Raw genomic sequence first — 22,857 nt, 5'->3', positions numbered from 1 at the left:
GGGAGCTTACAATTGGCATGCTGACTGGAGGAATTTCCGATTGGCTGGGCCTGGCTCCCCAGTGAGTGGGCCTGGCTTCCAAGTGGGTGGACCTATGCCCTCCCAGGCCTACCCATGGCTGTACCCCTGCCCAGTCATGTGAAATTCATAGATTAGGCCTAACTTATTTATTTCAGTTGACTGATTTCCTCATATGAACTGTAACTCAGTAAAATCGTTGAAATTGTTGCATGTTGCGTTTATATCTTTTTTTCAGTATACATTGAAGCTTGAAAGCGGTGACAGGCAGCTATTTATGGCCCACGTTGGAAATACCATACTAGTATAAAAACCACCTCGGATGGTCTTGAATACATATCAGTCTCAGTTACTTTACATTCTACAAGAGATGGCTCAATGTCCTTCACCACACACATCAATCCACTTTGAGTTCACTTTGACTGGTTGATAACATTCAAATATCCTTGATGTGATGAGAGTCCAAAATTCAACTTGCAGCATCCAATGAATACTCTGGAATAACTGAATCTTCCATTAAAACATATTAAACCTGAAATGACATAAGGGAAACCGATTTAATATTTAACAGAAAACTCAGCAAATGACCTGAATCCATTTAGACTAACATATCAAACTGAATCTGTGTTTGTAGGACAAGACAGATCTGTCAGAAGACAACATCATGGTTTTGGTACAGACTAGTCATAGCAGCAGCTCTTGGAGGTCATACACCAGGGTCATGTTCATTCGGCACCAAACAGAAAAAAAGGCACACAAACCCTGACTGGACTTCATTTTCTGTTGCTGAACATTTAAAATGTTCTGTTGCTAAACATTTTCCATTGCGTACGCAGTCAGGGTCACTCACCTCACTGCCCTGTGGCGGAGGCCTGGAGGAAGGGGACAGTAGATGCTTCTCCTCATGGACGGCCTGCAGTCTAGTAATCAAGAACTTCTTGTCCTTACCCTCCTGGTGATGAGAAAGAATATATGAATAACCGTCAACACACAGACCACAATGATCTTTGTAAGAATATTTCATGAAACAGAAAAGAATGTCTATCCGTATACACACACATTTTCCATTTGCTCCTGTAGCAGATTGATTATTTTCCTTTGGCCGTCTAAAACTTGGGTGTGAACGTAAATGACCATTCTGAAAAAAAGAGAGGAAAGACTGTCAGGTACAACCAACCACACAGCAGTTATCTCTTACATGAACACATCGGAAGGCGAACGTAACATAGTTAAAACATACACTGTACTGCTAGTGGCTTTGCATAAAAAAAAGTGTCAGCCAAACGGCACACACAACAAGAAATATCCAGAGCAGTCCAAAGAATGTCCTTGTTGGATGCTGACTCACAGAAAGACACCTGCCACCAGGAACAGGAAGAGGGGGTTCTCCACCAAGCAGCTGTGTACCCAGTTGAGCCAGGCCAGCTTGGGGTTAGTACTCTTCAGCTCCTGGGCCCACTGTTTGCCTGAGTGGAACATGAAGGGGAGGTTCCTGAAAGGACCACAGCCAGAGGACGGTTTAATCCTATAGGAAGGGGGGGGGGGGGGTGGTTGAAGGGAAGAGTGGAAAAATCAACATTTGGACCGCAACATCCTTTTCATACTACAGTGCCAACCTGAAGCGTACTGTTCTGGCTCAAATATATTTTCTGTAACCCTAACCCTTCCCAGCACAATTCCAGATGCTTGTACTTTTGAAGGGATGTTGCATTTTTGAAAAATGTCAGTTGAGAAATTATATCCCTATTAGAACTATGGTAACGTACTCACACTTCAGCATAAATAAAATATGTTTCTGAGCAATATAGACTCAAAAGCGAAAAAGGTGTGTGCATGCATACGTGTGTGCCTACATTGGTATAGATTGATATATTTGTGTGTGTCACAGACACAGCTCGTGTGTGTGTGTGTGTGTGTGTGTGTGTGTGTGTGTGTGTGTTGGACAGACTCACGTCCATATGGTGTAGGTCACAGACACGGCGGCCCCGAGGAAGGAGGGGAAACACAGCAGAGAGATGAAGAGTGTGCTCATCTGACTGGCCCTCCACGGCTTCCTGGATACCTGGCAGTTCACCAGTAGACTTCTCTGAGGGAGGGAGAACAGCAACAAGACAGTTCACCAGTAGACTGCTCTGAGGGAGGAGAACAGCAACAAGACAGTTCACCAGTAGACTGCTCTGAGGGAGGAGAACAGCAACAAGACAGTTCACCAGTAGACTGCTCTGAGAGAGGAGAACAGCAACAAGAGAAGAGAGACTGATTAGTCGAACACCGCTGAGGCTTCCATGGAGGGCGATAGCTGGCGACAAAATGACGAATTCTATTAATTTTCAATTGAAGGAAGCGGCTCGCACGGAAGTGAGCAAGGCAAGAGAAGGCAGGCAAGCAAACAGAGCATGTTGGGGACCATACGTTTCTGGACCGGACCTTTACTTACCTAATAGTTTTTCAACACTTTTTGGGCCTCTGGTTATGATAAGTGCAGGGTTTAGACATGGTTGTTTGACCTCATTTGATGAGTGTACCACTGTCACTGAAATGGTCACACTAGTGGAGCTCTGAGCTGGGGCCTACCTTCACCAGGTATTGGTCACACTAGTGGAGCTCTGAGCTGGGGCCTACCTTCACCAGGTATTGGTCACACTAGTGGAGCTCTGAGCTGGGGCCTACCTTCACCAGGTACTGGTCACACTAGTGGAGCTCTGAGCTGGGGCCTACCTTCACCAGGTATTGGTCACACTAGTGGAGCTCTGAGCTGGGGCCTACCTTCACCAGGTACTGGTCACACTAGTGGAGCTCTGAGCTGGGGCCTACCTTCACCAGGTATTGGTCACACTAGTGGAGCTCTGAGATGGGGTCCATCTTCACTGTGTAATGGTCACATTGGTGGAGCTCTGAGATGAGCTAAAACCTACCTACCTTTTTCATATGGAACAACAACAACAGCTTGATGATCTGCACAGCTGGGAGTAAAGGGGTGAAGAGCATGCCTAGCCTGCGGGAAAAGATGACAGAGAAGGAGACAAATCACAGAAACCTCAATAACATTATCATCAGTAGAAAGAGAGACGACCCAGGGCTGACGGCACCGGCAGCATCTAACGCAGCATGACAAAAAAATTAATGTCACAGAGGTAAGAGGTGAGACGACTCATGGCATGCCAACAGGTAGTTTACCAGGTGAGGGTTTGTCCATAGATGAGCTCGAGTACGTTACGGGCGATATCAAACACTGGCTTCCTCCTTCTCCTCAGCACTCCTTGAGAAAACAGCCTATGGGGGGGGGGGCAGAGTGGAGTATCAGTATATTTGACAGGAATTCTAAACACAACATGTTCAGCAGGTCTGCCACGCACAACTTCTATAAAACATGTATACTTATTCATTTCTCAAATACACTTTGGCAGTTACAACGTCAACATACTGTACAAAATGACTGCAAATATGACAATAACAGAAATAGAATCATATACAAATATTACAAAAACCCTATTGGTTACTGTTTAGCTGTCTGACTAATGAAGGTAATGGACTCTTGAACCATTATTCAAAAAGACTGTAGAGCACAGTCAACTTTAAAATAGTAGTGTCAGTACATCTCACAGTGAATATGAAACAAACATGTCCAAAACACGCTCAGCAGCAACTTCACTACCGACTTCCTCAGAAATTACCCAGAGCATGTCAAGCACAGTGAAAATGAAAATAGAATATCAGTTACATCTCCCAGGAATTATAAACATCTCCAAAACATGCTCAGCTGGTCAGTCACTCAAATAATTCCAAACAGATTCTCCAAAGAGCAAGTAGAGCACAGTGAATATAAAATTAGTAGAATATAGGTCTACACAAACAAATCTCCACAACATGGGGGTACAGAGAGGGGAGTATCAGTACATCTTACAGGAATTATTACCACAAAACACTACTTACTTCCAAATAAATTCTCCGAAGACCGTGTAGAGAACCGTGAATATGAAATCCATGAGCAGGAATCGATACAGCTCCTGACCAACAAAGCTCTCCCAGCACTGTAGAGACCAAGATACCAATGCCAAAAGTTAATTACAACAACTGTGGTGGGAACTCATTAAAAGACAAATTGTCATCTGATATGGGAACTCATTTTGTGGGACAACAAAATTGCTTCACTTGCAAGGCCTACATTAGGAAGGTGTGGGGGGGGTCCAAAATAAGGGAGGGTTGTCAAAAAAGAAGTGCTTTGGGGAAGTTTTTTGTAAATTATTTATTGGGCACAGGGGAGGGTAGAGAGTTTTCCCCCCTGTTTTACATTTTGGTCTTATGCAGGTTTTAAAATATAATTTATTCAAACCTAGCCAAATGTCCTCATCTGGTTGCATGTGCCTCCCCTATATCAAGGTGTTTTGGTACTTCCCTTATGCACTACGCTTTTCTGCGTGCTAACTATCCTGCCTTCTATCCACCATTCATAGTGACAATACTAGTAAATTAGTTGGATCGTTTGTCCAGATCTGCAATAGGCTAACTAGCAATCATACCACACATAAAAGCATTGAAAGCTGCATACATTTTCTATTATGAATCGACAAGAACAAATAGGAATAGCTGATAGGCAGCAGAAAGGCCAGGTGCATCATTGCGCATGAAAGAACAGTTAAGACATGAGACACACAGCTCAAAAGAGCGTTGCTGCATTGCTATTTTCAGGTCTCCAGAGATGTTCGATTGGGTTCAATTACGGGCTCTGGCTGGGCCACTCAAGGACATTCAAAGACTTGTCCCGAAGCCACTCCTGCGTTGTCTTGGCTGTGTGCTTAGGGTCGTTGTCCTGTTGGAAGGTGAACCTTCGCCCCCAGTCTGAGGTCCTGAGCGCTCTGGAGCAGGTTTTCATCAAGGATCTCTTTGTACTTTGCTCCGTTCATCTTTCCCTCAATCCTGACTAGTCTCCCAGTCCCTGCCGCTGAAAAAAAAATACACAGCATGATGCTGCCACCACCATGCTTAACCGTAGGGATGGTGCCAGGTTTCCGCCAGACGTGACACTTGGCATTCAGGCCAAAGAGTTCATCTTAGTTTCATCAGACCAGAGAATCTTATTTCTCATGGTCTGAGTCCTTTAGGTGCCTTTTGGCAAACTCCAAGTGGGCTGTCATGTGCCTTTTACTGAGGAGTGGCTTCCGTCTGGCTACTCTACGATAAAGGCCTGATTGGTGGAATGCTGGAAGAGATGGTTGTCCTTCTGGAAGGTTCTCCCCATCTCCACAGAGGAACTCTGGAGCTTTGTCAGAGTTTGGTGGTTCCACTGTGTTCTTGGGGACCTTCAATGTTGCATAAATTTTTTGGTACCCTTCCCCAGATCTTTGCCTCGACACAATCCAGTCTTGGAGCTCTACGGACAATTACTTCGACCTCATGATTTGGTTTTTGCTCTGACATGCACTGTCAACTGTGGGACCTTATATAGACAGGTGTGTGCCTTTCCAAATCATATCCAATCAATTGAATGTAGCACAGGTGGACTCCAATCAAGTTGTAGAAACATCAAGGATGATCAATGGAAACAGGATGCACCTGAGCTCAATTTCGAGTCTCATAGCAAAGGGTCTGAATACTTATGTAAATAAGGCATCTGTTTTTTATTTAATAGATTTGCAAAAACCTGTTTTCACTTTGTCATTATGGGGTATTGTGTGTAGATTGATGAGGGAATTATTATTATTTTTAATCCATCTTAGAATAAGGCTGTAACGTAATGGAAAAAGGGAAGGGGTCCGAATACTTTCCAAATGCACTGTAGAACCTAACGCTTCAATATAGCCTAAATATTTATAATTTTACTTTGAACATGTATTAGGTTTTATATGTGGAATAAACACACCCAGTCAATGTTTGAATCTGATTAGGCTACTTCAAAACTCCTGTAGGCCTGCGCACATTTGTCCAAAACATAATTCCAGCATCCTCAAAATGGCTCGACATAAACCAGGTTTCCATCCAACCTCTCTATGCGAGTAAAGTACATGTTGGATAAAAAATGTCACGACATCATGGGAAAGCATGCAGTTTATTAGGCTACAGATGAAATAAGTTATGATGAACTTCACAGGGGGTGAACGTGCACAGTGATGAGCTTGATGCTACTTTCAATAAATATCAAGGGTTTTATTCTGGTGACATTATGATTGGCTGACGTTTGACAAATCTCATCATGTAGTAGGCTATACCCGCACTGTATCTGCCAGCTGCTGGCTACAGCGCATGTGCCAATACCAGAGTACCCTACTCAACATTTTTGTGACGAAGCCATCAGTAGGCCTAGAGTTGAAAATGCAATGGAAATCCATTTAACTTGAAAAAAATATATTTGGTACATTGGAATGTAACTGCAAAAGTCAATTTGATGGATACGCAACTCTGATGGGAAAATGCGCATATTGTTTTGATGCAGATTTTAGAATATTCACATGAAAATCTGTTGCCAATTGGATGGAAACCTAGCTATAGACACCATGAAGACTCTGGCAAGTGCGCTAGACCATTGTCACATTGATTATGCCTGCACATCATGGTTCACCAGCAGCCCCAAACATCTAAAGAATAAGCTACAGACCAGCCAAAACAAGCTTGTAAGAATTGTACTTAAACTCCCCCCTCATACTCATCTGGAGGTCGAGCATTTTTTTGTCTGTATCTCTGTAATGTACCTGTATCTATGTAATTGTATATGGATTTATGTAAAAAATATCGACCACAATGGAAATAAGTCACCGACTTTATTGTGCAATACCGGTCACTTAAAAATCTTTGTACTGTGTGTGTGTGTGTATATATATATATATATATATATATATATATTTTTTTTTTTTTACTGACAAATAAAATCAATCAATCCAAACTGTGCAGCGGCCATTTGAGAAGAGACATCTTTTACAAAACACCAAAAAGTTAGACATTCAGAGATTGTCAAGCCAAGCCTTCTATACTGGGTAAGCCTACAAGATAGGGAGGGATGCACTTCCTGTTGGTCAAGATTGTCATAGTCTATTTGTTGTGGTGTTGAAAACACGAATCATGATATTGAAGCACCTGAAGTTGGTATGCTTTGTTTATTGGTTGTGTGGTGCATTGGCATACAAACCTGTTGGTGGAAAATGTGTTGTATATATTTGATATAATTATACATATGGCATCAAAATGTTGAAAATCTGATTTCCCCCTAGCTGATCAATGTCTGCAGCAGGCTCTAATCGTAGTGTAATGAAACAGGCAGGGCGAGTAAGCTCCTCCGTGGTGGCCGGCGAACCCTCAACCTTCTGACCCGTAGCCCTGCATGGCATCATCTGTGCCACAAAAGCATGCTGAAGTGGCAAAGTCGATATCAATGTTTATAAACACATTGTTATTTGTGGTCATAAACATTATTTTGAATTAATTATGGGGAGGGTGTACTTATTTTACAGTACAAGGGGAAGGTCATGTGAAAATAGGTAACGTTTTTATGACACCTTGAGTTGGACCAGCCCCCCCCCCGTAAATTTCAATACTACTACTACTACTACTACTACGACGACGGACCTTAATTTGAAGGTGACAGACAGCCTGGTGACAAGTATCAGGTGTTCCATGTGTCTTACCTGCAGACCACGTCGCTCTGGTTCAGCTGCAATTTTACCCAGCCAATGGTAGCACAGTACTCCAAGAATGCTCACCTTCAGCAGTAAGTTCCTGTATAAAACAGGATGTATGTATCAAGTGTCTCAGAGTAAGAGTGCTGATTTAAGATCAGTTTAGCCCAGCCATACTCAACTGGAGGACCATGATCCGGACCCAGAACGGGGTCAATACAGACTGCGGGTCTGTATCAGCTTTCAATAATAATAGAATGCACAAGGTGCAATTTCGATATGTGTAAGTGCATGGGTAGTTTTTCCTCGTCATTCACCGACAGACCTACATCTATTTAACAACTGACAGAAATGTCAAATTGTTAAACTACTAGCCCATGTCAGCTAGATAGCTGGTTAGCCTATCTAAATCTTGTAGTTATCATGGCTGGATTACGTGCCCAGGGCCCCCCCCCCATTGATTTTGTTGAGTCACTCAGGTATCAAATGAACACACATTAGACATGTAGAATTGCAGGAAATTAGTTTTAAAAACGGCAAAATGTTCTCTCTGCCAACAAGAGAGGGGTGAACAGTTCGGGGTTGCATTTTCGCGTTGTGAGATGGGGGTTTGTTACTACGGCGATAAATGACAATATCCATCCGGATCTTTGCCACCTAGTAAATGTGTGACTGGACCTTCTCAAATAGTAGTTGAGTACCCCTGGTTTAGGTTTTTAGAGCACAAATAATAAGATTACATTTACAGGGTGGATCAGATCCTAGATCAGCACCTCTACTTTGAGAAGCTTGATACATGGCTCCAGATACTGGTTAGAGAGGAATGAACATTTGTTGGGTGGAGTTGGGTTGAGTTCGTTAAGGCACGCTTTTTAAAAACATTCAGCAACGGACAGCGAATATGACCGTTTCTAATTGGACAAGCCCAGGTAGTCGCTCTCTGTTTCAGTTCATTTTCTTCAGTTTGATGCCTAATGAACATGACCCTGCTGTACCACTTTGTCCGTGGGTTGAGGAGCTTTATTGCACACACTTATTGGGCTTCTGTTAACCACTTTGATAGGAGCATCTAAAATATATGTTACTCTGAGGTTTTATGGTATTTTTATGGTATCTTTAGTATAGTATACTTTTGTGAAGGGCCCCATCCCTTTGTCTTGGACCAGTGACATTCAGACGACCTCCCCTTGGTTTCAACTGTGCACCATGTACTGATACAGGCACTTGTTGGACTGGCTTTCTGTCAATGTAAGTGCTGACAATGTTCTCTGTGCTACTTGATTACATGGAAATGTCACTGGGGAGAGATGCATACATTTGAACCTCCTTAGCACGTGTTCTGACTATACTTGTATTTGTGTTGCTTGTCAGTCATGCTGTTGAATTAAAGGGACAGTACACTCCAAAAATCAAACCTTGTCAGATGTTTTTCTGTAGTCTAATGTCAAGATTAGTCCACATCCCACACAATAGGTTGTGTAGAGCTAGCTGTATGCTTCAATCCCAAATTAAATGTCACAATCCAAAATGGTGGTCCTCTGTAGCTCAATTGGTAGAGCACAGCGCTTGTAACGCCAGGGTAGTGGGTTCGATCCCCGGGACCACCCATACGTAAAAATGTATGCACACATGACTGTAAATCGCTTTGGATTAAAGCGTCTGCTAAATGGCATATTATTATTATTTATTATTATTTAAATGAATGGTAAATATAGGCTAAGCAACATGCAATTTCCATATTTCCATTCATATTGGATTGTGACGTTAGCTTTTGGTAAGATAATTCACCTAAGTAATTTGATGGACAACTAGGGTTGTACATTTCTGTCATTTTCCCCAAAATGTGCTGGTTTCCCAGAAATCCCAGTTGGAAGATTCCCAGAATCAGGAGGGGATAAGCAGGAAATACAGAATCCTCCAACCAGGATTTCTGGGAAAAATATTGGAATTTTGGGAAAGTTACCAGAATTTGGCAAAAATTAATGTACTAACATGTGCACAAACATTTAACAGCTCTGACTAGTTGTTGTTCCAGTATTTACCTGAAGATGGCAACATAGAGACGTATAATGGGCGAGTTGTAGTTCTCCATCCAAGACACGAGGTTGAAGAGACCAGGGAGGAGCAGGTTCCCACAGGACACAACCCCAGGCAGGGCCAGCAGACGAGCCTCATCCACCAAACTGACCTCTCCCTTTGCATCCTCAAGTCTCCTCTGGTCATACTGAAGGAAAGATAGATTAAACAATGGACTGTCTTGTCAACAGGAGAGAGAGAGTAACAAAATATCAGGATTGTTGCAAAGGCCTACAGAAGAGACCAGGGGTGTTGGAAGCTTTATCATTTGGACACTATGTTCAGAACATTGTTGCTATAAAATATTAGTTTGGTGGGCAGTGGTCGCAGATAGGTCTTCTCAACTCCTACGGTCATTGTCAAACGTACAACCATAGGAGTTTGCTATACAGAACAAACAGATCTGTGACCAGGCTATAGAAACACTGCAGTACAGACAGATTATGGTAAGAACAAGCAAGGCTCTACGTCGCTATTTGGAATGACAACGACCATAGTAGTGGGCTATACACCACAGATCTGGAACCAGGCTTCTCTGACCTACTCTAACATTGAGAATGTTTCATTCCCTTCGAGTAGGCCCCCGAGACATCTCCCTGTCTTGTTTTGCAGGCAACAACATGTCTTAAGCTGTTTTCTGATTTCACAATGTGATTTCCTCTGTTGACTCCACAAAGTCTAATTCTGCAACAACAAAACACTTTGTCTGATTCTCAGAGATAAGCTCTGAGAAAAGCTACCCCCAAAACAACTGTGGCAATACTTGAAAGTAAAGTGGTGATGTCTCTCTTCCAATATCCACACAATAACTTACTACTAATAAGGAAGTTAAGTATTGCCAATATCCACCCACTAATGTACTACTTAGAAGGAAGTTATGGATTGCCAATATCCACACAATAACTTACTACTAAGAAGGAAGTTAAGTATTGCCAATACCACCCACTAATTTACAACTTAGAAGGAAGTTGTGTACAGTATTGGGCAGTGCACTCTATGTGGTATGCTAGTATGAACATTGGAAGGTAGCTAATGGGCTGGTGTGACAGCAGCAGTGGGTCATGGGGACAGTGACAGAGTAAGCTCTCTCTCCTTGGTGAAGGCTCATCTACCTTAGAGAGAGCAGCCACAAAAAACTACCCAAGCCCTGCTTGAACTCTGGCAGTAACACCCCTATTGTGCAAACCTGAACCGTACCAGCAGCTATAGAGGATGCCTAACCAGGCCAGTGCTGTACAGCTCCGCTTGGCACGGCAGTGTGAAAAGGGTGTAACAGTTTAGCTGCGGCTGGATTTGCATAGAGCTCTGTGGTGTGACAAGAGTCTCCCCCCCCCCCCAACACCACACACACACACGCATGCGCACACACACACGCACACTAACCAGGTGCATGTACTTGGCAAAGCAGTGGATGCCGAGGACACAGCAGAACGTGCTCCCCAGACACATGCTCCATGCTAGCAGGTGCACCGCCATCCCAGCCAGCCTGCCCTTCTCCTCCTCTCTGCAGTTCACCTCCGAGAACAGCTCCTGGCAAGAACAAAGAGACAACAGTCTGTATTTATTTAACAGGGACAGTACACAATAACCGACAACTCATCTAATTTTCATCCTTGGCCAAGCAGTGTTTGTGAATGTAGAGTCAGCGAAACTACAACACTCAAAAATAACTTTCAGTCAGTATTTTCATCTGCGTCATAATGTAGTTCCTTGTAGCTAACCTAGTCTCATTTCCATATCTTAAAATGATTGCATATTCTTGTTTATTTTCCGTTGATACTGGGCCTGCAGAATGTAGCTTCTTATAGGCATGCTACACCACACCCACCTAGACCTACATCCTGTGTGCATTCCTGCTAGAACAGTTATGGCTTTTAGATACTGTAGATATGCAGATCTATCAGTCGCAAATTGACGGACTGTGAGTGGCCTTCAGTATCTGACTGTGAGTGGCCTTCAGTATCTGACTGAGTGGCCTTCAGTATCTGACTGAGTGGCCTTCAGTATCTGACTGAGTGGCCTTCAGTATCTGACTGAGTGGCCTTCAGTATCTGACTGAGTGGCCTTCAGTATCTGACTGAGTGGCCTTCAGTATCTGACTGAGTGGCCTTCAGTATCTGACTGAGTGGCCTTCAGTATCTGACTGAGTGGCCTTCAGTATCTGACTGAGTGGCCTTCAGTATCTGACTGAGTGGCCTTCAGTATCTGACTGAGTGGCCTTCAGTATCTGACTGTGAGTGGCCTTTCAGTATCTGACTGACTGTGTGCATAGAACATGAGCTTGATCAGGCCTCTATTTCGTTCGTCACAGTCTACAGCAGGGAGAGCTAATGGGGTGTGCAGGCTTTTGCTCCTGCCAATCACTAACACACCTGATTCAAATTATCAGCAAAACAATCGTGGTTCATCACACTTAAGAAACAAATAATCATGTTCATCACACCTAAAATAAATAATCACGGTCTTCATGGACCATATTTGGCTGAATAAGGTGCATTAGTGATGGGCTGGAGAAAAAACCTGCACACCCAGTAACATTAGCTCTCCAGGACTGGAGTTGGAAACCCCTGGGTCGTGTTCATTAGGCACAAAACAGAAGAAACGGGCTGAAACAGGGAGGCACTACCTGGATTTGTCCAATCAGAAATGCTCATTTTAGTTTTCGGTTAGAAAACATTTTCCATTGTGAGTCCTAATGAACATGACCCTGGTCTGAAGTACTGTACCTTGAGCTGGGTGCTGATGTTTTCCGACTGCAGCCTGACAGATGTCTTCTTGCTGACTTTGAAATCCCAGGAGCAGAAGACCTTTATGGCCAAGTTTCCCTGAGACTTGAACACACGGAAACTCCTCCCAAAGGACTTGGACGTGCTATGATGAGACGAGCACAATGAAAACATTTAATTATTCCCATGAAAGACCAACAAAGACAAAGCCTAGTCACAGATCTGTACTGCTAACTCTTGGGGCATTGTCACACCCAACACGGACCATAGCAGTTGGTTATAGAGCACAAACAGATCTGGGACCAGGCTAACAAAGATATTCCAAATTAATAGATCAGGGTAGTACTCACATTATGATCAATGGCTGTGTTTACACAGGCAGCCCAATTCTGATATTTTGCCAGTAATTGGTCTTTTGACCAATCAGATCAGATATTTTGCCAATAATTGGGCAAAAGATCAGAATTGGACTGCCTGTGTGAACGCAGCCTAAAAACGCTAAACTGATCCTTTATCAGCACTTCAAAAGGTTTGAGGCGGTCGTTAAACCTGTAGACGAGGACGATGCCGGTGATAAAGAATGATATGCCGATGGTGAACAAGTAGGCTAAGGGAATGTTGTAGGCCATCATCTGAGGGTCACTGGTGGTGCCGCAGACAGTCCCGGTGGTGGCTTCATCAGGTCTACAACTGATGTTGATGGTGGAGTTGGTGTAGTAGCCATAAAACATTAGAGAGTTCGAGAGATAACCCTGAGAGGGAAGAGAGGTGGTGTGGTTTTAGAAACAGACTGACAACACTGATGTAGTGTTTTGACATAGAAGTGCTTTTGCAGGTGCTTTACATTTGTATGGGTGGGCATTGTGTTGTGACTTAGCTAGGTATGTCAGCAGCAGTGGTTTTATTGGCGTAGGCTGGATTTACATTCCACTAGGTGTACTCAGTAGAGGCACAACAACCACATTGTGACTTCACCGCGCACAGCACAGAGACTTTGGTGCATGACAGAAACTGTAACTTAACACAATCATCGGTGACATTTTGCTAGGACAATCGGTGGAGTGTAAACTCAGCTTTAGAGTGAATCACAAAGGCAAAACTTGTGGATAAACATAATCCACCAATCATAACCCTCATCTTACCGTGCCAGTGAACAGCTCCAGGCCTGTGACTCTGTGGGAGCTGGGGGTGTGAAGGGGCGGGTGGATGGCCTGGGGGAGGACCAGGAACAGGCCGTTGATGAGGAAGAGGAAGACGTTGAAGAGCAGAAGAGTCCTGAGGAAGAGGAAGTAGGAGAGCACACCAGTGCCGAAGCGGCCACCCAGCCTCTTCAGAGCCACCTTCCACAACTGCAGGGAACTTAGGATGAAGAGACCGCTGAACAAGACGTGATACAAAGCCTGTGGACAGGGAGACAGACAGTTACTTTCATGCCTAAAATCTCTGTGCAGAGATTAACGTCAGGCTTGGAGCACTTTCCTCAGATTTGACATCAATGGTAGCCATGAAATTGCCAACAGCATGTTTTATGCTAGTGATAGCTTGGTTATACTCACTCGCTTAAGGAGGCTACTGCAGGGAACCTGGCTGCTCAAGAGGGACTGTCCAACTTTGTCACTGAATGCAAGTTTCCTAAGGAGAGATGTTGACTGTAAAAGGGGTCTTTGACGATTCAACAATGAGAGAGAGAGAAGGGATTAAGTAGCTTTTGTGTAATTTGTTTATTGTCAAATTTTACATTGGCATCATGTAAAGAAAATGGTATCCTGGAACAATGAAGATAGTCAATTCCAAACAATTAAGAGAATATGGCACACACACCTGAGTTGAGTCTTCTCTGCCAGACTGAGGGGCATGGCACGCAGCATACGCACACGGTCACCGGCCGACAGACTCTGAAGATTGTTGACCAGCTCCTGTCTCTTGGTCTCTGTAATCCACACTCAAAGTTAAAAGGATACCGTAAAACTTCAATTAATAGCCCGGGTGTTTATTTGCTTCAATCACTGAACACAACCGGCGCTTTTTAGAGACAGGCTTGTATTTGCCTTGCTATTAAAAAAGGGACAGATGGCTATTTGAGACCCTGCTTTTAATTGAAGTTACACCGTAGTTTGCCCAAATGACAAATGTACTTATTTGCTTCATTACCTTGAATGCAGTCTATGGACATTGGACAAGAAGAGATGGCAATCAACGCTTTGGTTGTTAAACTTGCCACTGCCACCAACTGCTAATATTACACTGAACAAAAATACAGTGCTATGAAAAGTATTTGCCCCCTTTCTAATTTTCTCTAATTTTGCATATTTGTGATACTGAATGTTATCAGATCTTCAACCAAAACCTAATATTAGATAAAGGGAACATAAGTGAACAAATAACACAACAATTACATATTTATTTCATAAACAAAGTTATGCAACACCCAATTCCCCTGTGTGAAAAAGTAATTGCCCCCTTACACTCAATAACTGGTTGTGCCACCTTTAGCTGCAATGACTCCAACCAAATGCTTCCTGTAGTTGTTGATCAGTCTCTCATGTCGCTGTGGAGGAATTTTGGCCCACTCTTCCATGCAGAACTGCTTTAACTCAGTGACATGTGGGTTTTCAAACATGAACTGCTCGTTTCAAGTCCTGCCACAACATCTCAATTGGGATTAGGTCTGGACGTTGACTAGGCCATTCCAAAACTTCCAATTTGTTGCTTTTTAGCAATTTTCATGTAGACTTGATTGTGTGTTTTGGATCATTGTCTTGCGCTTCAGCTTCAGCTTCAGCTCACAGACAGATGGTCTGACATTCTCCTGTAGAATTCTCTGATACAGAGCAGAATTCATGGTTCCTTCTATTAAGGCAAGTCGTCCAGGTCCTGAGGCAGCAAAGCATCCCCAAACCATCACACCACCACCACCATGCTTGACCTTTGGTATGATGTTCTTACTGTGGAATGCAGATTTTGGTTTTCCCCAGGCATAATGGGACCCATCTCGTCCAAAAAGTTGACTCAAGTTTGCCAAAAAGCACCTGGATGATCAACAAGACTCTTGGAAGAACGTTCTATGGACAGATGATTCAAAAGTGTAACTTTTTGGACGACATGGTTACAGTAATGCCTGGCGAAAACCAAACTCTGCATTCCACAGTAAGAACATCATACCAAAGGTCAAGCATGGTGGTGGTGGTGTGATGGTTTGGGGATGCTTTGCTGCCTCAGGACCTGGACGACTTGCCTTAATAGAAGGAACCATGAATTCTGCTCTGTATCAGAGAATTCTACAGGAGAATGTCAGACCATCCGTCTGTGAGCTGAAGCTGAAGCACAGCTGGGTCATGCAGCAAGACAATGATCCAAAACACACAATCAAGTCTACATGAAAATTGCTAAAAAAGCAACAAATTGGAAGTTTTGGAATGGCCTAGTCAAAGTCCAGACCTAATCCCAATAGAGATGTTGTGGCAGGACTTGAAACGAGCTGTTCATGCTTGAAAACCCACCCGTCACTGAGTTAAAGCAGTTCTGCATGGAAGAGTGGGCCAAAATTCATCTACAGCGACGTGGGAGACTGATCAACAACTACAGGAAGCATTTGGTTGGAGTCATTGCAGCTAAAGGTGGCACAACCAGTTATTGAGTGTAAGGGGGCAATTATTTTTTCACACAGGGGAATTGGGTGTTGCATAACTTTGTTTATGAAATAAATATGTAATTGTTGTTTTATTTGTTCACTTATGTTCCCTTTATCTAATATTAGGTTTTGGTTGAAGATCTGATAACATTCAGTATCACAAATATGCAAAAGTAGAGAAAATTAGAAAGGGGGCAAATACTTTTTCATAGCACTAAAATGTGCAGTTTTGTCACACAACACAATGCCACAGATGTCAAGTTGAGGGAGCATGCAATTGGCATGCTGACTGCAGGACTGTCCACCAGAGCTGTTGCCAGATAATTTAATGTAAATGTCTCTACCATAAGCCGCCTCCAACGTTGTTTTAGAGAATTTGGCAGTACGTCCAACCGGCCTCAACCACAGACCACGCCAGCCCAGGACCTCCACATCCGACTTCTTCATCTGTGGGATCGTCTGAGACCAGCCACGCAGACAGCTGATGAAACAGTGGGTTTGCACAACCGAAGAATTTCTGCACAAACTGTCAGAAACAGTCTCAGGGAAGCTCATCTGCGTGCTCGTTGTCCTCACCAGGGTCTTGACCTGACTGCAGTTTGGCATCGTAACCGACTTCAGTGGGCAAACGCTCACCTTCGATGGCCACTGGCATACTGGAGAAGTGTGCTCTTCACGGATGTATCCCAGTTTCAACTGTACCAGGCAGATGGCAGATATGTGGGCAAGCGGTTTGCTGATGTCAACGTTGTGAAAAGAGTGCCCCATGGTGGCGGTGGGGCTATGGTATGGGCAGACATAAGCTATGGACAACGAACACAATTGCATTTTATCGATGGAAATTTGAATGCACAGAGATACCGTGACGAGATTCTGAGGCCCATTGTCGTGCCATTCATCCACCACCATCACCTCATGTTTCAGCATGATAATGCACAGCACCATGTCGCAAGGATCTGTACACAATTCCTGGAAGCTGAAAATGTCCCAGTTCTTCCATGGCCTGCATACTCACTAGACATGTCACCCATTGAGCATGTTTGGAATGCTCTGGATCGACAGTGGTCCAGTTCCCGCCAATATCCAGCAACTTCGCACAGCCATTGAAGAGTGGGACAACATTCCACAATCAACAGCCTGATCAACTCTATGCGAAGGAGATGTGTCGCGTTGCATGAGGCAAATGGTGGTCAGACCAGATACTGACTGGTTTTCTGATCCACACCCCTACCTTTTTTTAAAGGTATCTGTGACCAACAAATGCATATCTGTATTACCAGCAGTGGAGGCTGCTGAGGGGAGGACGGCTCATAATAGTGGATGGAACTGAGAAAATTAAATGGCATCAAACACATGGAAACCATGTGTTTGATACAATTCCACTTATTCCTCTCCGCCGATACCACGAGCCCGTCCTCCCCAATTAAAGGTGCAACCAACCTACTGTGATTCCCAGTCACGTGAAATCCATAGATTAGGGCCTAATGAATATATTTCAATTGACTGACTTCTTTATATGAACTGTAACTCAGTAAAATCTTTGAATTTGTTGCATTTATATTTTTGTTCAGTGTAGCATTTTGTAACCAAACCTTGATATCTTTAACACCGGAGTCATTCTTGTTGGTACTGCCCATCTCAGCAGAGCACACAAAACAGACACTGACTCCCAGTGGAGAGACAGAGAGAGAATGTTCACTCTATTCAATGGTTGAACAAGAGGGGCTCAACTCAGACAGCATTGGTAAAAAGATCTAAGATCTAAGGTTTCAAATGCCATACACATTGTCCTGTGTCTGTAGTGAGGATGCCTTCAGGGGTGGATGGTGAAGTGGGTTTGGGGATGGCACTCACCTTCCTCACAGACATCCTCAGAGTCTGCCTCGATCCCATAGCCACGGATACTAGGTCTGGAGGAGAGGGAAATGTCTTGGGTCTGGCGGTGGTACCTGCGCAGCTGAGTAGAACGGATGTTGCACTGGGAGATGATTTCAAGACGACTCTGCTGCCCTGTGTGAGGAGAGACCATTTCCTGAGGTTTAAAAGGAGGAAGATTACATTTACTACCGGAGTATATTCACTAGGAACCAAACGGAAGCAAACGGCCGAAACAGGGAGGTACTAACCTGAACTTGTCCAATAAGTATTCTGTTGTACAACGTTTTGCTTCGGTGTGCTCTAATGAATACACCCCAGCAGCTTATTCAAACGTCAACAACTTGTAAGGTCAGTGGTTTTTGCGGAGGCCATATTCTCCTCCAGTAGTTATCTGAAACTTGTGGCGCAGTAAGACAAGAGACAGGAAACCTCAGCCAAAGCAAACAGCAGAATATAACTAATCTAATGACTTATTAATGTACTTACTTAGGCCCCCCATTTTGACGAGCCTAAAAACATTGCTAGTATTAAAACAAGACCATTGGATTATACCCCCAATAGATGTATTTTTCAGAACCATTGTACATATTTAAAATGTGTGTGGTGTGGTTACATTTAGCAGGCACTCTTATCCAGAGCAACTTACAGTTGCGAGTGCATACATTTTCATACTTTTTTCATACTGGTCCCCCATGGGAATCGAACACACAAACCTGAGCCACACGGGTAACAAGGCAGATATAAGAGGAACTGCAATACTTTTGTACGCTCTTAAAATATCACCCTGATTCAGAGGGGTTGGGTTAAATGTGGAAGACACATTTCAGTTGAATGCATTCAGTTGTACAACTGACTATGTATCCCCCTTTCCCTTTCCTTTCCCATATAGTCTCTCTACAAGTCCCACAAAAACCTTTGGCCTGGGTCTTGTTCATTAGAGCACAACGTAGCAAAACCATTTGCAACGGAAAACAAAAACAAGCATTTCTTATTGGACAAATTCAGGTAGTACCTCACCGTTTCAAGCAGTTTTCTTCCCTTCTGTGTCTAATAAACACAACCCTGAGGTTTCCCCTTAAACTGGCCTGTGACCGAAAGGATGGTCTCACCGACACTGCGACTGGGCATGGAGGACAGCACCCTCAGGGTGGTGGTAGACCAGCGGTTCCTGACCAGAAGGTTGGTCTGCATGGACTCCTCACTGCTCTGCAGCCTGTTCTCATCTGCCCGCTCTTTGACATCACTCATCTGGTAGGCCAGCCGATCTGTGGGGAACATATGATTGAATATGATTAATTAGATGATAAAATCTATTCAGTAAGACGCACTGCACTGGCCTTGGTCGTGCTCATTAGGGCAAGCAACGGAAAATGCTTTAAAATGTTTAAACTGCAAACATTTCTTATTGAACAAATCCAGGTAGCCCCTCCTTGTTTCAGTCAGTTGTGTTACATTTGGTGCCTAATGAACACGACCAGTCTGTTTGTGCTTTAGCCAACTCCTCTGTGTATTATCTTCTTTGTCATACATGTAGGCATGGAAACGATAAAGACAAGATGGCTACAGCACAGTATAGGACCAGGCTAATACTGTTATGGATGTAGCGGTCATCAGAGGGAGTTAGAAGATATCAGTCCTCACCTCATTGAGCATATCAGTTCACTGGACAACATTCCACTTGTAACAAAGGATACTGGTTGCGTCCTAAAAAGGCAACCGATTCCCTACATAGTGCACTACTTTTGACCAGGGCCCATAGGGAATAGGGTGCCATTTGGGATACAACCACATATAGAAGTACCTCTGCCTTCCATTTCCAGGTTTTCAGGACTGCCATTACCACTCTCCAGACCTGCTGCAGTCACCCTGATGAGCTGGCACATGGAGTCCTGGGCCGTATCATCACCCCTAAGACTCCTGGTGAACGTTGAGCAATGGGATAGAAGAGGGTTATACCAGACCGAGGGCTGTGGTACACGTGCATGCATCCACAGACGGCTGGACGGATGAATGGACAGATACTTGTAAATGTGTAAACAAATGCACACACACACAGCAGTGTTATTCTTGGTTTTATCTACATATAAAACCCATTCAATATGAATTATGCAACGATTGAAGAAAAAAAATAGCTAGTGTTCGTCGGTGTTATGTTTTCCAATTCTCAGGGCAATGATTAATCAAACAAAAGGCTTCCAATGTTCCCAAGGCAACTGTGGTCACTGGAACATATCCAAAAGAGAGAAACTGACCAGAGGACAAATAGCACTGCAGGCTTCAATAACAAAAACAAGTGCAAAGACCATTAAAACTAGAGTACCCGTAACATGCAGGCTCACTGCAGAATACCACTATGTACAATAATGAGCATATACATATGCTACTTGATAACCATAAACACAGTAATAGTGTTTCCCCTATATTAATTTAGTAGTGGCGGGCCGCCACTGCTAAATTGTTGCCGGCACAACAAGAAAGTGTATTTTTTTTTTTTTTTATAGTTTTCGGTAAAATGTTTCCAGTATACACTTTAACGAATAAAAGCACAAAGTATGTAGAAAAAATAATGAAACTATATATTTTTAAATAAGATCATCTTTGAGAACTACCATTCACTAAAATAAAAACTAGACAGTCTGGGAGAATCAAAAATTCCAAAAATGTCACTGCAATAAAGAAGCCCTTTTATCAACTTCCACTGTCCTCCAAAAGTTCTCTTCACTTCAGTTTGCTCCTCAATTCAACCTTGGTTAGAGAGCGGCAGAGTTCCCTTCCCTTACAACCATAGTTGGACAGCGATAAAGGAACTTTTGAATGGGATGTTTAGATCTTGACTCATCTCTCGTAGACAGACTACATAAACATAAGAAGGTACCACAATTGAGCATCTGACCAAATTACGCGAGATTTTAGTTCTGGGTTAACTGAGATTAGACCTTGACCAATTCCAAACTAATGCTGTTCTATGAGAACACCAACTATGTCCAACCAGACAGAGAGAGTGTTTGTGAAACTACAACTAACAACGAGGAACAAAGCACACGCACAATAACGCAGTATCTCCTTTAGAATATGCAACGGTGGACAGACATGAGCTACAAAACACAGCTCAATTCTACTTTAAAATCCCATCATTAACAGAGAGAGGAGAGTAAACAGCAACTTACTCTAATTCATGCTCCATTATAGGGCTCAGATTGAAGTCCACACTGTATGCCATCCTCCTGGTCTTCAGCCTGCGTGGCCACACCTGTCTGTCTTAGATTTTTCCAATCACAGACAGAAGCATAGGGGAGCCCGCCAGGAATAGAGGATTGGCAGAACAGAGGCACTGTTTTGTGTTATATACTGTAGTTAGTGCATCGTCCCAGTCATGTCTTCCAGTTCCTAGGATAGAGAATTATCAGGAGCTCTTAGTGGGTGGGGTTAGGAGTTAGGACTTCTTCTGACCAACTCACACTCTGTCAACTCATTATCTACCAAACCGAAAATAGACAAAATACAAATAGAAAAAAATACTGACGGAAGTAGGGTTGTTTCACAATCGAAGGAAGATAAGAGGAAGCGGTTCCTCCCACAGACCACTAGTGTACTCCTTCCTCCCAAAGACCCTTATCACAGGCAATGTGTCATGTTCACATGTTATCAGGAATATCTTGATCAGGACTGAACAAGACAGTCACTCACAGGATGTAGAAATCCCTGTAGAGTCAGGAATTGAAAGGAACTTGGAGGTTAAAGAAAATAAAAACAATCAAGGACTGACCATCCATGATATCAAAATTATTGTTGTAAGCATGCATTAAGGATATACAGTGTTTGTTTACATACAGAGTAAAACAAGCTTTTGGGTTCTGACGGGGTACTACAGTTGAGCTAAGCTCATGAGGCATTTATACATTTACATTTTAGACATTTTAGCAGACACTCTTATCCAGAGCGACTTACAGTTAGTGAGTGCATACATTTTTTTTTTCATACTGGCCCCCCGTGGGAATCGAACCCACAACCCTGGCATTGCAAGCGCCATACTCTACCAACTGAGCTACACCGGGCCATTATATGTCATATTTAAGCTCCCTCTTGGATCTAGTTGAGTTAATTTGACTAAAGAAAAACAACAAGAAACTAGTTTCTCGAATACCTTTGGATTTGATATAAAGCTATCCAACAAAATTAATTAAATTAATTAATCCAGAGCCTTCTAAGTGATTAACAGCAGTGGAGGCTGGTGGGAGGAGCTATAGGAGGACAGGCTCATTGTAATGGCTGGAATGGAATAAATGAAACAGTATCAAACATATGGAAACCACATGTTTGGCTCCATTGCAAAAATTCAATTCCAGCCAGAGCCCGTTCTCCTATAGCTCCCCCCACCAGCCTCCACTGATTGACAGCTGAGAATTGATTCAATTTGTTAGTTCCATTTCCACGTTTCCAAATTGAAACACGATTGAACCAACAACACCAGTCAGTACACTAATAATAATATGCCATTTAGCAGACGCTTTTATCCAAAGCGATTTACAGTCATGCGTGCATAAATTTTTTTGTGTATGGGTGAGCCCGGGGATCGAACCCACTACCCTGGCGTTACAAGCGCCGTGCTCTACCAGCTGAGCTACAGAGGACCACCCATAACACCCAGGCAGTAGCCTACGACTTAGCAAAACTGCATATGTATTGTAACTGCAAATTGAATTGTTTTATGCATACGACTTGCATTATCGATGTAGGTTCTACCGCTCACCGTTTTTGAAGACTTCCATGCTCAGCCGCAAACCACCAATGAATCCGAAGAGATGCCGCCTGTTGGTTCACACCTACGGTGCCTGGAGCTCTCAGCTCAGCAACTTTCAGCTTTCTCTGGCGCAGACGCAACCAATGAAATACATCCTCATTAGTGGCGTATTCATGGTGC

General features: G+C 43.4%; 1 protein-coding gene across 3 annotated transcripts; it reads right to left on the bottom strand.

Moving 5' to 3' along the window:
* Positions 1-175: 175 nt before the first annotated feature.
* Positions 176-22,774, bottom strand: LOC121568713 (transmembrane channel-like protein 6). Of its 3 annotated transcripts, XM_041879111.1 has the most exons (22): positions 22,687-22,774; positions 21,460-21,638; positions 21,104-21,323; positions 19,738-19,853; positions 19,046-19,201; positions 17,913-18,068; positions 14,249-14,357; positions 13,984-14,059; positions 13,570-13,827; positions 12,977-13,179; positions 12,428-12,572; positions 11,085-11,231; positions 9,668-9,849; positions 7,635-7,725; positions 3,952-4,049; positions 3,196-3,291; positions 2,938-3,013; positions 1,971-2,104; positions 1,367-1,543; positions 1,078-1,156; positions 869-970; positions 176-550 (listed from the first exon to the last, which is right to left on the bottom strand). In XM_041879111.1, exons 3-22 carry the CDS (start codon positions 21,154-21,156, stop codon positions 545-547), a joined length of 2,460 nt encoding a protein of 819 aa, XP_041735045.1. In that variant the 5' UTR covers positions 21,157-21,323; positions 21,460-21,638; positions 22,687-22,774; the 3' UTR covers positions 176-544. The 3 variants fall into 3 exon arrangements, with proteins under 3 accessions (XP_041735045.1, XP_045076971.1, XP_045076972.1); XM_045221036.1 differs by lacking the exons at positions 21,460-21,638; positions 22,687-22,774 and having other exon boundaries at positions 21,104-21,414; XM_045221037.1 differs by lacking the exons at positions 176-550; positions 869-970; positions 1,078-1,156; positions 1,367-1,543 and having other exon boundaries at positions 2,012-3,013.
* Positions 22,775-22,857: the final 83 nt, after the last annotated feature.

The sequence above is a fragment of the Coregonus clupeaformis genome, chromosome 7 (genome assembly GCF_020615455.1).
Source record: "Coregonus clupeaformis isolate EN_2021a chromosome 7, ASM2061545v1, whole genome shotgun sequence".
NCBI lineage: Eukaryota > Metazoa > Chordata > Actinopteri > Salmoniformes > Salmonidae > Coregonus > Coregonus clupeaformis.
This window is presented reverse-complemented; position numbering and strand designations above follow the sequence as displayed.

What these genes read in the sequence shown, in the direction of transcription:
- LOC121568713 (XM_041879111.1), bottom strand. Translation starts at nt 21,156, where the DNA reads ATGGCATACAGTGTGGACTTCAATCTGAGCCCTATAATGGAGCATGAA. An exon ending in CATGCCCAGTCGCAGTGTCG is followed by an intron (nt 18,069 to 19,045) that starts GTGAGACCATCC and finishes CTCCTCACACAG; the next exon opens with GGCAGCAGAGTCGTCTTGAA. An exon ending in GGCATCGTCCTCGTCTACAG is followed by an intron (nt 12,573 to 12,976) that starts GTTTAACGACCG and finishes GTCTCATCATAG; the next exon opens with CACGTCCAAGTCCTTTGGGA.